Source organism: Galeopterus variegatus, unplaced genomic scaffold, assembly GCF_000696425.1.
Source record: "Galeopterus variegatus unplaced genomic scaffold, G_variegatus-3.0.2 Scaffold16, whole genome shotgun sequence".
NCBI classification, from domain to species: Eukaryota; Metazoa; Chordata; class Mammalia; order Dermoptera; family Cynocephalidae; genus Galeopterus; species Galeopterus variegatus.
Window position 1 is genome coordinate 758706 of NW_007726127.1, and position 14908 is coordinate 773613.

The 14908-nt window shown below is 42.5% G+C and overlaps 1 protein-coding gene across 1 annotated transcript in view; it reads right to left on the reverse strand.

Moving 5' to 3' along the window:
- Window positions 1–692: 692 nt before the first annotated feature.
- SORT1 (sortilin 1) overlaps window positions 693–14908 on the reverse strand; it is a 59196-nt gene continuing 44980 nt past the window's right edge. The window contains exons 14-19 of the mRNA XM_008566477.1: window positions 13353–13542; window positions 9499–9615; window positions 8801–8909; window positions 7306–7412; window positions 6925–7048; window positions 693–6696 (exon numbers count right to left, since the gene is read on the reverse strand). Of these exons, the coding sequence (XP_008564699.1) occupies window positions 6682–6696; window positions 6925–7048; window positions 7306–7412; window positions 8801–8909; window positions 9499–9615; window positions 13353–13542 (662 nt within the window). The 3' untranslated portion in view covers window positions 693–6681. The remainder of the gene's footprint in view (window positions 6697–6924; window positions 7049–7305; window positions 7413–8800; window positions 8910–9498; window positions 9616–13352; window positions 13543–14908) is intronic.

The following is a 14908-nucleotide window of genomic DNA, read 5'->3' on the forward strand; positions in this document are numbered from 1 at the left end:
TTTACAGGACTGTCCCCATCCTCTGGCCTGCCTCCCTCCCTTTGCCGCCCCTCCCCCACCCCACCCCTGCGCCCCACGGGCAGTGGAGCAGGTCACGTCTGTACTCTGCACTCAGATTGTCCAGCTCCACTTTGGCTCTATCTCCAACTAGCTGTGATTTGAAACAGCACAGTCTCTCTTAAGTCTGTTTCCTCATCTGTAGAATGGAGATGATAACCACAGGGTTGTTGTGAGAATTAAGAAAGGTAATCTCTGTAAAGTGCTTAGCAGAGTGTAGCCGATAAAAGTAAGCTATTTTGAGGTCAGCATTTCCTCCTTTGAAAGCTGTCAATGGCTCCCTTGCCTATGAGATAAAGTGCAAATAAAGAGAGGCAGCAGTGGCGAGGACCTGAGTATGACTTCTGGCTCTACCACTCATCATCAGTAGCGACTCTGGGCCAGTCACTTACTCGGAATCTCAGGTCCCTAGTCTATGAAACAAGGAATGATGATGCCATGATTGTGTTGAGGATAAAGTGATGAAAATATAGGGCAGTGGTCAGCCCACAGCAGGTGCTAGTTACATACGAAAAGTTCTATGATTCCCAGGTTTACCAAACTGTTATTCTACATGGTGTACACTCCACCCAAATTGTCTGCTTTCCTATCATACTCCCACATTCTCATTTCCAGAAGCCACAATCCTCTGTGTATTTTTTTTTAAATATACTTTATTTTTACAGCAGTTTTAGAGTCACAACAAAGTTGAGTAGAAAGTACAGAGGTCCCATCCATATACCTCCTCCCCGACCCTTGAGTGTGGTTGAATGAGTGGGTTTACTCATTTTAGCCCCCAATTTGGTGGTAATCAATAGGATTCTGGGAGCCCATGTTATCATCTTGGGGTTACAGAAACCCAGCTTCTTTGCAATTGGTATAGGGGCTGAGGTCCAGGACAACCTGTAGATATACTTCAGGCTCAGAAACCAGTTTGTCAGGGTCTAGAATGACCAAACAGGGTGACTGTGCATGTTGACCTTTGGGGCTGGTTTGGTTGGCAAAAAGCTGGACTTGTGCCATATCAGAACTGCTTTTAAGAACTAACCTATATCTCTCCCCTGACTCAGCCAAGGCCCCCTATAAGTACGGACAGTCCTCAAACACACCCCCTTTTTACACCATACTTAACCCATGCTTTGGCGAGAAAATTGACCCAGGCTTTCAGTCTTAGCTCTTTGTGTAAGAAAGAGCATTTAAGGTGTAAAGAACCAAATTTAAAATGCATATTCCTAAGGCCTGCACATTAGAAAGTCTGATTCAATAGGTCTGGGTGGGATCCAGAAATTTGCATTTAAAAAAGCAACCTAGTGATTCTGGTGCAGGAAGTCTTAGAACACTGTTAGACAGAATTCCTTAAAATAAAACTACTACCTTCGCTAAATCTTCTGGGGTAGGAGTTCTCTCAGATGGTGGCCTTCAAGAACAAGGGCTTTGCCCTATCATCTTCAGACCAAGATGCCAGAGTCTTAAATGGGAATATTACCCTAAGGTGGCAGGGTGGGATAGCTAAAGGCTCAAGGCAGGTGGGCAGGAAGCTCTCCTAAAAGAAACATTTTGGAAGAGAGGAAAGTAGCAACTCTTTGAAGGTCCTTAGGTGAAATGGATGAGGAAGGACCATGAGGAAGAGCAGCAAGAGAAATATGAGGGGCAGATGGAAAGTTACAAAAGTTAAACTTCTCCTGTTGTCATTTGTCAAACCTGCTACAAGGAACACAGAATTCAGGAGAGTAGTGATAGTTGCTATGTCCAGAACAAAGAGTACAGCAACTGAAACCTGGGGTGGTGTGTGGGTGGCTCTGCTAGACTTCCCGGGAATAAGAACAAGAAAGCTGGTCTTATAGACACCCACAAAGGTAGATCTTTATGAGCATAAAGAACAAGAAAATTAGATATCTCAAGGGGAAAACAAATCACTTTTTTGAGTCGTTTTCCCTAAAAATTATCTAGTAAATCTCATACTACGTATGCGCAATCCTGGTTCTTTAACTGGCTTATTCTCTGGTTGCTGGAGTTTGACTTTTGAAGCTAGAAAACTGAAAGAGCTATCATATTAACAAACTGCAGCTTACTCGTCTCAGTAGGTCAGGTAACAAAGTCCAGTCTGTTTTATTTCTAATCCAAATATTGCAAATATACAGAAAATTACCAGTACAAAGTTAAACACACCCAGATTTATTTACATGATGCTGAAGAAATTTGAATTTTATTTCCATTTTGTGGAATTTTATTATGGAGTCTGGTTTTGTTGTGTAACTGACATGGGTCATTGAAACTTGATCATCCCACCTCACATGCAATTTTCTGTCCCAAGGGATCAGAAAGCTTGGGTTTTTAGCGCACATGCAGTAATGATTTTAATACTGCTTTACACTTTTGTAGGAAGGCAGCTATCCCACAGCTTGGGGACAGAAACACATGCTCAGAAAGGGAACAAGAGACAAGAGAAGGTTGACTGACAGGCACATGGGGACCCTGAGCATTTCTATGCACGATAATAAGGAGAGCACAACCAAAACCCTCCTCCCCAGAGGTTCAAAACAGGAGGTGGGCAGAATCATCAGAAAACGCTAAGTTACCCGACCACAACTGAGAGCATGCGGAGGATGAGAACTGCATTAAAGATTTGGGGCATATCAATAAGTCATTAACATGTACACTATACAGTTTATACATGTATATATGTACACACATATATATATAAAGGTACAGATTAGTTTATGTTATTTTATATAAACAAGGACGCTTAAGAATGCACTGCTGTGAAAAAATGCATACAGCATACAGTTGTTGAAGACAATTTCAAATTACTGTTCTGATTCTTACTGTTATAATGTGACATAACTAAGAAATGAACATGCTCCTGCTATTTAAATTATCCTTCATGAGGACAAGGCTTGGGCAGGATGATGCTCCCATTGCTGCCTGAGCTGGGCAAATGGGTGGCAGATGGAACACAAAGTCTGGCACCAGCTGACTCTGGCCCTCCCTGTCACTCCATTATATGGCAAATCTTAAACTTTGGTTTTGTTCAAAGGACGCTTAAGTCCATGTTCATTTTCCTGATTGAGGGAAGATGGCAGCAAAGTTGAAAAGCAGAACCTTCCCTATTTAACTGTTCCAAATATCCTGGCTCAACATGGGGGTGAGGGGACTATGCTGACAATGAGCAGGATGAGTTCTAGGCCACTGCATATAGCGGCAGGACTCTTCAGAGCTCTCCTAAAAGGGAGAACCTCTCTACCCGGATGGCTTGCCTGGACAGTAAATAAATGACTGGATCCAGACCAGCCCTGTTATGTTGGGGTAAGTGTGGAAGGCCCACACTCTCTGTATCCTGGTATCGTGACAAAGGCCATGGGAGAACCAGATATGGTTTATAGGCCCCATGCAGGAGCTGGAGGGGGGAGCACATTACTAAAATGTGTCAAGGATGAAAGGCCAACTTGGGCATGTTGAGGCCCAGAGGCAACCCTAAGAGTAAGAAACACACTGGAAAGCCTACTCAGAGGCAGATGGTAAATTCTACATTCCTGTCATAGTTAACCTACTGAATCTCCTGATCCCACCCCACAACTGCCACAATGCTCCAAAGCTTTTTATCCTTCTAAATAGTGTTCCCATTCAATTAACAACCTAGGTGTATCCTGGGTGTATCCATCCCTGTTCTCTGGTCTCACTAAAAAGCAAAAGTCCCCTTAGGTCCAGAGCAGGAAGGAAGAATGAGTTCTCCACCTGGATTTGAGAGCACAGACCACTTTGGACTGTCTGATATGTCCAACCTATCCCATAATGCTAAATTCCATTACTGAAACCTCTAGAAATAACTTCTTCTGCAACCATCAAGCCTGGGCATTTACACAACAATATGCTATTTTACCTTCAAAGATAATGTTTCTAACCTGAGTAGGACAAATTAGAAATCTATTTTTTTAGAAGCTATCATGGACTTAGGCTGTTTTGCTTTCTGGCTGAGGTCATATATTTGTGAGTGAGCAGGCTGCTACAGAAAGCTAACAAGCCAATAAAGGGAAAGATCCAGGCTTGCTGGCAGTCCTCAAACCAAATGAGAAGCTAGCCAGCAGGGGTGGAAGCAGGAGATGCAGAGGGTGGCTGTCAGTGGAGATTCCATTCCCATACTCTTCAACAGCGACCCTCAATGAGGGGCAGTCTCTAAAAACATATTCATAATTACTATTACTTTTGTTTTCAGACATGAAAAACAGGAGAATAAAATTTTCTATTTACCAAGGTGGCAAAAAAGTGCTAAATACGCCAGCTGCCCCCCCCAAAAAAAAAAAAAAAAAAAAATGCTAAATATTGCTCTGAAAGAAATGCCACTGATCCCTGTCCTAAAGAACAGCAAGTCATCTATAAGGAAGAAGCCCTGCTACAAGTATTCAGCACTTGCATGCATAAAGATTTTCAAGAGTTCTGAAGACAACCAATCAGTATTGCTTGTAACACACACAGGGACCCTGGACGATTTACTCAATATTGGTTCCTCAGCTCCATCTCAAGAATGTTTTGTGTGGTTCGAATGACATAATGCAAGTGAAAGTGCTCTGAAAATTCCCAAGTTCTACAGAAATCCCAGATACCATTATAAGTAAAGAGCCTTAATCTTACATAGTTATAGAAGAGTATTAACGTAACAATCTTAAAACTTTTAAGAGGATTACCATATATTGGCACATCTAACCACAGTAGGTATACGTAGGAGAAAAGGTATATGGTGTAAACAGGTCTTTTCTGGGCACCAAATTCACTTTGGGCAAGAGGTGAAGGTGGGGCAAAGGCTGATGCTTTTATCACTTGTGAGCTGGTATATCTTTGGAATTATTTTTACTTTTAAAACCATGTAAAATGAATGAGCTAAAATACTAGTGCACTCTAGCCCTAACAAATATTCTCTTCACAAAAACTGCCCAATTTTATTTTCTAACTGAAGCTCCCTTACTCATTTAATTTTACTGCAGTTTCAAAGTCTCTCCAATCCTTCATCCACTCCCTCCCCCACTTTCCCTGCTGCTGTTAATCCATTCTCGGGAGGAGAGAACTTACCATCTGCTCATGCATTCTGACAAAAGTTAATTTGGCACATTTACTTTTTACTGACTTTACAGCCACAAAATAAACTAGTAGCAAAATGGCATTTACCAAAGAATATCTGAATTATAATTATTGGGAGAAACTGTGACCAGCACAGAAGGTACATTAAGACCAAAAACTTACCACACTATATTCCTGTATAGCAAATATTCAAGCTGTATTAAAACTAATTATTGCAGCTTTCTGTTACTATATGGCCACCCCAAAAATCATCCAACTACATTCTATAATTTATTTAATTTGGAAAAATGTCAAATGAGAAACTTCCTTAAATTTAAAATGTGTCACACAAAGCATCATCTTAAACTGGAAGTGTGTTATCAATTGGTTCAGCCAAAAATTTCGTGCCCACAAATTACTTGGTAAAGCTGGGAAAAGGGGGTGAGAAGGAGAGCCTAGTAATAAAATTCTGATTTAAAAAAAAGGGTCTATTCATCTGAAAACATCTCTAGTCATGGCTCCATATACAACAGCAACCTAAAAGGAAGCAAATAAGCAGCCATGGTAATGATTCAACGACGAGCCAATACAACCAGTAAAAAGGGAAAATGGAAGACTGTGATGTTCAGTCCTCAGGGGCTGCACTGAACAGCCCCTGAATTGTGCATGCAACAATCAGCTCTGGTGAAGAGATCACTCAGCCTGGGCTGACTTCCAGGCCAAGCCTGTACCCTGTCCTTGAGCAAGTCCACTGGCACACACACAAAGCAGGGCTTGAAAAAGCTCAGAAGCAAGAATTTCTTCTTTAATAGGTGCTAAATCTAGTCAATTCTCTGCTGCTCCCTTCTTCCTGCCCTAAGTTAAAAATATTGCCCTGTAAGTTTTCCTGATTTAGTGTCTTGGAAGCACATGGTTAAAATTAGTTGCCAAAGGGCAATTAATAAGAGTATTGCCTAACTAAACAGGGGAAAAGAAAAATCACTGTGGTCTATGGTCCCTAACGGGGAAAAAAAAGAAAAAAAAAAGACATGAGGGTCTGTATGAGGAGCTGGTTTGCAATTTTTTCTTGGAGCAGGGCTGTCCCCAGATGGAGAAAACCTGGCCAAGATGTGCGACTCAAGCCTCTGTTTTCATCTCTGCAGCTGCTTCATGTCATCAGCAGAGCCCAGGGACAGCACCAACTACATTGTGAGAGTTGATGCTGGAGTTGGCAGATGCCCTGGGGTAGGCGCCATGCAGAAAACGCACTAGTGGGGTTAGGGAAATGGTCCCTTTGAATTTCAGTTCATTTCCCTTAAGAAACAAAAACAAAACCCAAATAGCCCACACTTTGCAAAAAGACAGAACTTGAAATAAAAAGTTGAAGGATTAGAATTTTTTCCCCTCTTCTCAGAGCCAGTTGTAAAAGTGTTCAGGTCTCCCCACCTCTCCCCTGCATTTCTTTACTGTAGGTCCTTTCAGCTTTGATGGAAGCAGCAGAAACAGAGCTGGACCCTTGCAATGGGAAATTTATTTCCCCAAGTTGGAGCCACAGGGAGTATAAGAGGTACTGTGGTTCTGCCATCCATGCTCAGTCCCAGCTCCTGTGAACAGCTATTCCAGGAGGTCCTGAAAAGGAAGACATGCACCATATTATTGGCAGACTAAAAAAATGCCTATTTTGAAGGCAGTCACCAAGTTTCTGGGCTTGCCAAGTATTACAGTCATTAAGTTGCTTCTTCTAGCTTATACCTTTCTTTGCCCCAATTGAAGCTTGATTATGAACAGGTGAAGAATTGGTTTTTTTGTTTGTTTGTTTTGGTATTTTGGACTACCCCACCTGAAGACATATCTCACCTCATCTGAGTCATCATGATAACCACTTTTATTAGTGTGGGAGGCTGTGTCCAAAGCATCCACACCATCCACACCATTGGCCTCTGCATGCTGCTGTAGCACAGAGTATCGATGCACCAGGAACCTATGAATGGAAACCTCTGTTAACTCTCACATGGTAAGAAGGGATACATTTCTTATAGGACTGTGGATTTTCTCAGTTTTGTACACTCAAAGAATGAGTTACACACACAGGAAGCAAGCCCATAGTTGAGATGAGAAGATCTGGGCCTGATGTTTCGACAATATTCTTCAACTACCTAGTTTTTGCCAAGGGTAGACTCAACCACTGACTTTTCTAGTTTGAATTCAGTACTTTTGACTGATTTCCACATTTCTTACCTTCCCCCACAAACATATTTCTTCACAATGAGCACTCCTGCTATGACGGTGACCAGCATCAATCCCACAATGGCCAGGATAATTGGAACAGAATTAGTCTTGGAAATCTTGATAAATTAAAACACAAACACAGAAGCTTTTAGGCAAGCATATTCTAGGAATGAATTTGAAACAGTGGCTCACTCCCCTCATTTCTCATTTCCTGAGGCACTCAGCAATAGTACTTTTCCAGCCCCCCAAGATGAACCATCTCAATGTTACCAGGAGAATAGGACAGCTGGCAGAGGTACTCTGAGCTCCAACTGCCTTGAAGCTGCAAACTCTGGCCTCAATGTAGAAGTTACACTGGAAGCTTTGGCAACTGCCTAGATCAAATATGGTAATCGTAACTATTCCACATTACCACTGTTATAAGCTTAAGGGTGGAGCAGGAAAGGGAGATATAATAGTGGGCTGAATGACTGTAGAACATCTGGGAGAAGCTGTGTCAATGCTATACCAGGCAGGCCATTGTATGACACCAAGATTTATTTTTTGACTTAATTTTTAGTATGTTTTTACAAATAAGCCTTATCATATCATTGTTTACATGTGACCTACCTGCTTCTGGGTGGGAGATAGGGAGTGTGTGTTTTCAATGTATCCAAGAGGAGGCGGAGCTGGATTCTGGGACAAGCTGTGTCCCTGTGGGCGGGAATCCTGTGCAATCACACACACAAACACTCTAAGGACAGCCACCAGGAGTCCAGGGCAGGGGTGCAGAGAAGGAGGAACTAGCCCCCTCACAAAACATATACCCACACACTCTTCTCCCATTGCCTTCTTAACCCCACCCCTTGTCAGTCTCTCAGCCCTTAGAACAGAGAGGAAGGGGCTGCAGATTGTCAAGCTCATCCTTTTATATTCCAGATCAGGAAACAGGGGCCCATAGTCTATGGCCCCATGTCATACTGCTGGTCCAGTGCTTCTTTATCAAGAGATTTCCTCTTCACCATATCTCCAAATCCCAGCCAGATAGTTCAGTACATCAGCCCCATAACTTGCTTCTAAATCAAAACCAGTCCCCTATCACCACAGTTCAGTTTTTCATTCTGTAAACACTTAGTATGACTCAGCACAAAGAGCCCCCTGACCTACCATCCAGTGCTCTTCTCTTCCACACGCACAAAACTCCAGGCCATGGCCTTTTACAGCCAACCTTCTTCAGTCTTTTTCCTAAATGACTCAGCCTCAGGAATTTCCACCACTCTATGCTTCTAAGACTTTTACAACTTTATGGAATACCATTTTTCTCCCAACAAAAACGTTTTCAGTAGGATGAGCTTATCATTGGATTATGTGACCCATCCTTCATCCTAACAGTTTCCTCCTATGCAAGGGGAAACCTGACAGAAGAAGTTTGGCCACTTTGTATCAGTTAAAAAATTTCTGATATTTTAACTGATTCTTCCCAGCAGAAAACTTGTACCTAAAAACCAGATCTACTTTAACATACTTGCTTTTCTGGACTCAAAAAGTTGCTTGTGCATTTCTTTTTCAAATCTTTTACTTCTCGAACTGGATTCACCCCATCTTGGCATCTATCTCCTGGAATTTTCCGATACCTGAAAGGCAGAAGTATCAGAATACAGGGATGTGTTCCTGGGCTCTTAACTATTTTCTGGAAATAAGATTTAAAAAGCTGCGGAAAAGCTTCTCATCCTTACATCATCTTTCAGGCCTGAGCGGGATGTTTTATGTAGTTTCAGGCCTTCAGTAGACTAATCGTTATCTGTCCCTTGTTGTCAGGGACATGCTAGTCCTTTCTACCTTAATAGACCATGCCAAAGAACTGTGACCCAGGTAAAGCTCATTAACAAGCGGTACAAAAACAAGGGGAAATTTATCGGGGGAGGGAGGTAATGAGGCTTCTGTAGAGCTGCACTCTCCCATATAGTGGCTATTTAAATTAAAATTAATTACAATGAAAAATTCAGTTCCTCGAGGGCACTAGTGTCAATAGCCATATATAGCTAGTGGCTACCATATACTGCTAGTGGCAGTATTACAGAACATTTCCATCATCATGGGAAGTTCTATTAGAGCTTTTCAAGAGCACTTTAGAATATTGCTCAGATCTCTGTGTGGAGAGAAGCAGCTTTCATTCTGAATTATGATGAGTCATTTGCATGATAAGGAGAAAAGCTGTCTTACCCATTTGTTGTTAGGTGCTCTTCTCTTCCATACAGACAAAACTCTAGGTCGTGACCCTTCAGTTCTGGCTGTTCCACACACTCTGAGTCATTTTCTGGACGGAAGTAGCCAAAATCACTGTAAGAATCAGCAAATAAAGTACCTTTCAAAGTTGCTGAAGGACAGTAAGTGATTAGCAATGAAGGTTCTATGTGGGGCAGTGGCTGGTTAACATATCCCAGTCTTGGGTTGCTAGAAAGCAGCTCAGGAAGACCTGGGATATCTCTAAAGAAGGTCCATTTAGGAAAACATACATGGAGAGGGTTCTATTGAGGGGGGAAAAAAGCTTACAGATGATGCCTGGTAGACTCAGGAGTAACTAGAGCCCAAAGCTGGGAGCTCTGCAGACAGCTCAGGCTCAGGGAGTTGACTGACTGCAGCCTGCTATGGGGTGGGGACCCAGCAACTAAGACAAAGAGGAGGCCACAGAAACAGTGGCATCGGCAACAGATCTAAACCCAGGGACACTTAGCAATTCTTTTCTTTACCTCCAAATGTCATTATTATGTTTTCTTTGGGGTATATGTCAAATTTTTAATGTCTTCCCCTGTCTGTCTCTCTTAGCTTCTTAGGCGGTGCTTGCCTGCAGTGTGAACACCCTTTTCTCCCCATCATTCATCCCACCTCTTCATAGTGCCACTCATCTGCTCTCCTTGCTCTGGTTCCCCCCCCCACCCCAAAATAACATCCTGCCTCCTTTCCAAGGCTAGTCCCCTACATGAGCATCCTTGGTTCCTCTCTTCCTACCCACCCTGGGAGCTTACTTCATTGAGAGTATGAGAGGGGATGATCAATCTCTCCCACTCGATTGGTGGCTTCTCCTCTGCCTACATGTTTCTACCCTAGAAATTGCTTCCTTAACCCTCCTATCCCTTACTAAACAAATTTCTTAAAAGAATATTATTTACTTATCCTATTTTACTCACTTACTTCTTATTCCATGTATTTTGGCTTCAGCCCCTCTGCAACCTTGAAAATGAGTGTGTGAACCCCACCCCCCGCCAAGGCTCACTAGTTATCAAACCCAGGAGAGCCCTCTCCAGTTTCCTTCACCTTGACCACCTGTTCTGCAGCATCTGATGTACCGCTGTGCCCCTAGCCACCTTGGCAATGGCAAAGTTGCACGCATCTGTTTCTCTGGCCACTGCTTGTTCTTCTTTCTTCCTTATAGGATTCTGTATATGCTCTCCCTTAGTGACCACAACTAAAACTTCTAGGTTGTACTTCTTTCTTGAGCTCTAATTCTACATATCCACATATGAGGGTGCTTCATAGGATTCATGGAAAAATAGAGTTAAAAGATAATACATGGCTGGCTGGTTAGTTCAGTTGGTTAGAGTGTGGGGTTATAACACCAAGGTCAAAGGTTCGGATTCTTGTACTGGCCAGCCACCAAAAAACCAAAGCAAACAAAAAAGATAATATAAATATTTCCACGAACTTTTTTTTTTTTTTTTTGGACCGGTAAGGGGATAGCAACCCTTGGGTAGGTGTCGTCTGCACCACGCTCAGCCAGTGAACGCACTGGCCATCCCTATATAGGATATGAACCCAAGGCCTTGGCGTTCCCAGCACCGCACTCTCCCGAGTGAGCCACGGGGCCGGCCCTCTACAAACTTTTTGAAGACACCTTGTACTCTCTGGATATCACCACCTAAATATGCTGACACTAACTCAAAGAAAGAAAACATTCAAAATACATGTTTTCTCCTCTGTGCTAGCCACGCCTTATCATTTCCATATGTTTGTTCATGATGCTACCTTCCTTCCTACCATCTCAACTGAAAATTTAGCCTGAGCACTCTCCATCCGGATCTTACTGACTTGTCGTGACTACTGTCACTTCCCCTCGCAGCCCACCTCCAAGCACACCCTTCCTTGATCATGCTGTTGGTGTTGGGTACCTACGCTCACAGCAGTCCACTGGCTTTAATGACTGCTTTTTCCCAGATATGCATGATCAAGTCCTACCATTTGTCAATGCACAGCTCAAATGCCACTTCCTCAATGAAGCCTTCTTTGACCTACCTTCTTTCAGCTCTAGATGGAATATTCTCTCCTTTCTCTAAATCCCCATGGCACATACTACCTTCTGTTTTGCATCATAATTATGTACATCTTACCAGGAGAGTCTATAACAAACCTTCCATTATCACTTTACACTGCCCCAAGCACAGTAGGTGTTCAATGAATATCTGGGGAAATATATAGAGGCTGCTTATACTTCAAGGTTTTTCTGACAAGTATTTAGGAGAAAGGGTAGGAACAACAGAAGATGCAGAAGATAGCACCCCTCCAATAGCAGGGGGAAATTTCAAGTAAGAATTTTAGGTATTCAATCCAAAATTTCAGGGAAAGTAGACTTCTCACTCATAAAGGACCCGCTTCTCAAGAATGTGTGGTACAGTGTGTGGGCTCTGCCACTTTCCGCAAGCAAGGTAGTCATACATCTCTGTGGTGAGGCTACACGGAAATTGCTAGGGCAGTGCCTAGTATAGAGTTAGTGCTCAATAAATGTTAGCTGCTATCATTACTACTATATTATTATCAAATATAATATGCTCTCTCAAGGAGTCTGGGGTTTAGTGGTGGAGCCAAAGCTATAAATAACTAAAACAGTGTTAAAAGAGGGGTACTATCAAGGTCTAGATGAAGGAAAACTAGGGAGGGCTTTAATGGGGTGATATTTGGGCTAAGTACTAAAGGCCAAGTAGAATTCACTAGGCTTGGGGGTCAAGCAGGGAATATGAAGACTGTCCAGGCAGAGGAAGCATCACATGCAATGGCATGGAGCTCTGAAGAGGCATGGCATATTTGGAAAACAGCAGGATCCTAGGTAAGTGCCTAGCTGATGTGAAGTAAGGATGGCAGACAACTCTTCAGACTTCTACAGGTTGATCAGCAACAGCTAGCCCTCCTGTAACAGCAAAGGTAATCTGAATGATAATTTTTCTTGCAGCAATAGAGAAGGGAGGAGCCCTGACCATTCCACATACAGGTGTGAGCCATGCAGGAGGAAGCACACTGGGTCAGACCTGCGTTTCACTCAGACCTGTATTCTGCTGTCACCTGCAGTTGGAGAGGATATGATGCAGGAGGACATGACTGCTGTCTGTCTTCTTTGTCTAAATCCTTTCAGATCCACTTTTACCTGTTGGTATCTTTTACAGGTAACACATATCTTTTACAGGTACCTGTGATGTGAAGCAGTTCCTCTTATTTGCCCTAAAATTACCTCATTTAAGCTACACAGCATCTCCCTTGCCTTAATATAATCAACTAACCCTGGGCCAGTGAAGTAACTAATCCTTAAGCCCCAGATGTCATGAACTCTATGGAGTCCACCTTAATAACCTCTAAACCTCAATGAGACATAGGAACCATGAATCTACTGATGTCACCTGTACTCTCAGGAGCAAACCACCATCTCTCTGCCTTCAGTGTTGCAGAGGATCCAAAACCTAGTGCCCTACACTGGCTGAACTCAGCAGTCAGGCTGTTCTCGAAAGTCATTTTTTTTGTTTGTTTTATTCTTTTCCTTATTATATAATTTCTCTTCTTCCCACCATTGCCAAGTCAGGATTACTGGGGCTTGTTGCTGGGTCTGCCCAATAATTAACTGTCCAATATGATTATATTATCTGTCCTATTACTAACAACTTTGTTTCCCTTTCTCTGTTCCTCAATTTCCTTGATAAGAAGCACGAGTTCTACACTCTTAGGGAAAAGGAGTTTTTTGCCCTGTCAGACAACTGTCTTTCACCTCCTCCAACACAGGAAAGGGGCTGACAGAGGGATGTGAGGAATGCTGATACCAGAGGAAGTCCTCCAGGGAACAGAGACAGATGGATGGCTGCTTGGTCACAACATAGTCTCGACCATTCTGACAGACGGACGACTTGCGTAGCCGTAGGTACTGTTCTTTATAGCCCAGAGTGCAACCATCTTCATAACCTCCAGGGTCTGTGGAGTGCGCCAACCATACAGTATAGTCCTTTTCTTCACCTAAAGGACAGACAAACTGTTCAGGAAACTGCACAGCACAGAACCCACCCACAGGAGGCAGCTGCGAGGCTATAGGAAGAACAAGGAGAGGAAAAGTGGAAATGTCTCACTCAATCTATTGCTTCACTTCGTAATCTCAAATGAGAAGTTACATTAGTATAGAGCCTACTAGCAATTGCATTTCCTCATGCCAAAAAAAGATCCTTTCCATCTCACTGTCCACTTGAGGATTAGGAAAAACTTTGAAGTGGGAAGCTGGAAAGAGGACCTCTAGAGTTACTTCCAAACTGAGAGGCTGCTGTCTGTGTGTCTTGCATGCCTGTGTCCTCAGTGAGCAGGAGCCGTCAGAGGTAAGCAACCAGATACTTTCCACTCAGGGTCAAAGAGCTATTTGTTTAGGACAAGATACTAATAGGCCAAGAGCACAGGTTCAATTTTACCATGTGTTAGTTTGCTTAAAACAGAAGGGAAAACATCCTCTTTCTAGACTTCTAACTCTAGTTGACTGGCTCTCAAATGCAGATTGCTGATGATGATAGTTTCTGGCTTAGTATATTGTATCACTCACTCTTGGAAAAATGACTCAAAGGTTTTGACCTAAAGACTGTGGATTAGGTTTTTATCCTTTAGGATATGAAGACCAGCACAGAGCCTGTTAAAGAGCAGATGCTTAACAAATCTTTTAATGATGTTAAACTTTAGGGATCACTGTAGAACTGCCTGCTGAGGGGACAACTCATAAGCCAGCTTTTTTACAGCCTATTTAATAAATTTAGATGATGATGACCCTCAGGTATTAAATATTTAAACACCTTGTAGAAAAATAAGGTCTAAACTGAGAGCTCTGCTTTCTCAGTAGTCACAGAATTAACACTCTGAAGAAATGATGTCATAACATAGTCTAATAGTTAAGACCAAAATTCAACTAAAATGTCTTAAAACTAAGTTTTTTGTTGTATTATGCCAACATGTAATACAGGTCTCCTTTTCTCCAGTTTTTTCTTTCATCCTCCATACTTCTTAGTATAATGTCCGTATCTTTGGCACTGGAGCCTGGGTTTGCTTGTGACACTTTAGGATCACTGTGCAATAAACACTGTAAGTCCTTTTCTTGAAGCTATTTTCCGGGCCTTTAACATGTCTTCTGGTTTGAAGTCACAGAACTCTGAATTGGTTAGTGTTGGCTTCAAACCTGCCCAGTGGCCATTCTAGAGCCTCACCTATGACAGACATTCAAGCCAATACTCTTTGCATGAAAACTTCCTCACTTCAACATTTTCAGAAGTAACACTATCAATTAGATGTTCTTTGCAACCCACTTTCCTTTGAAGTTTCCTCTTTACAGTTCCACTGTATTTCCCTAATT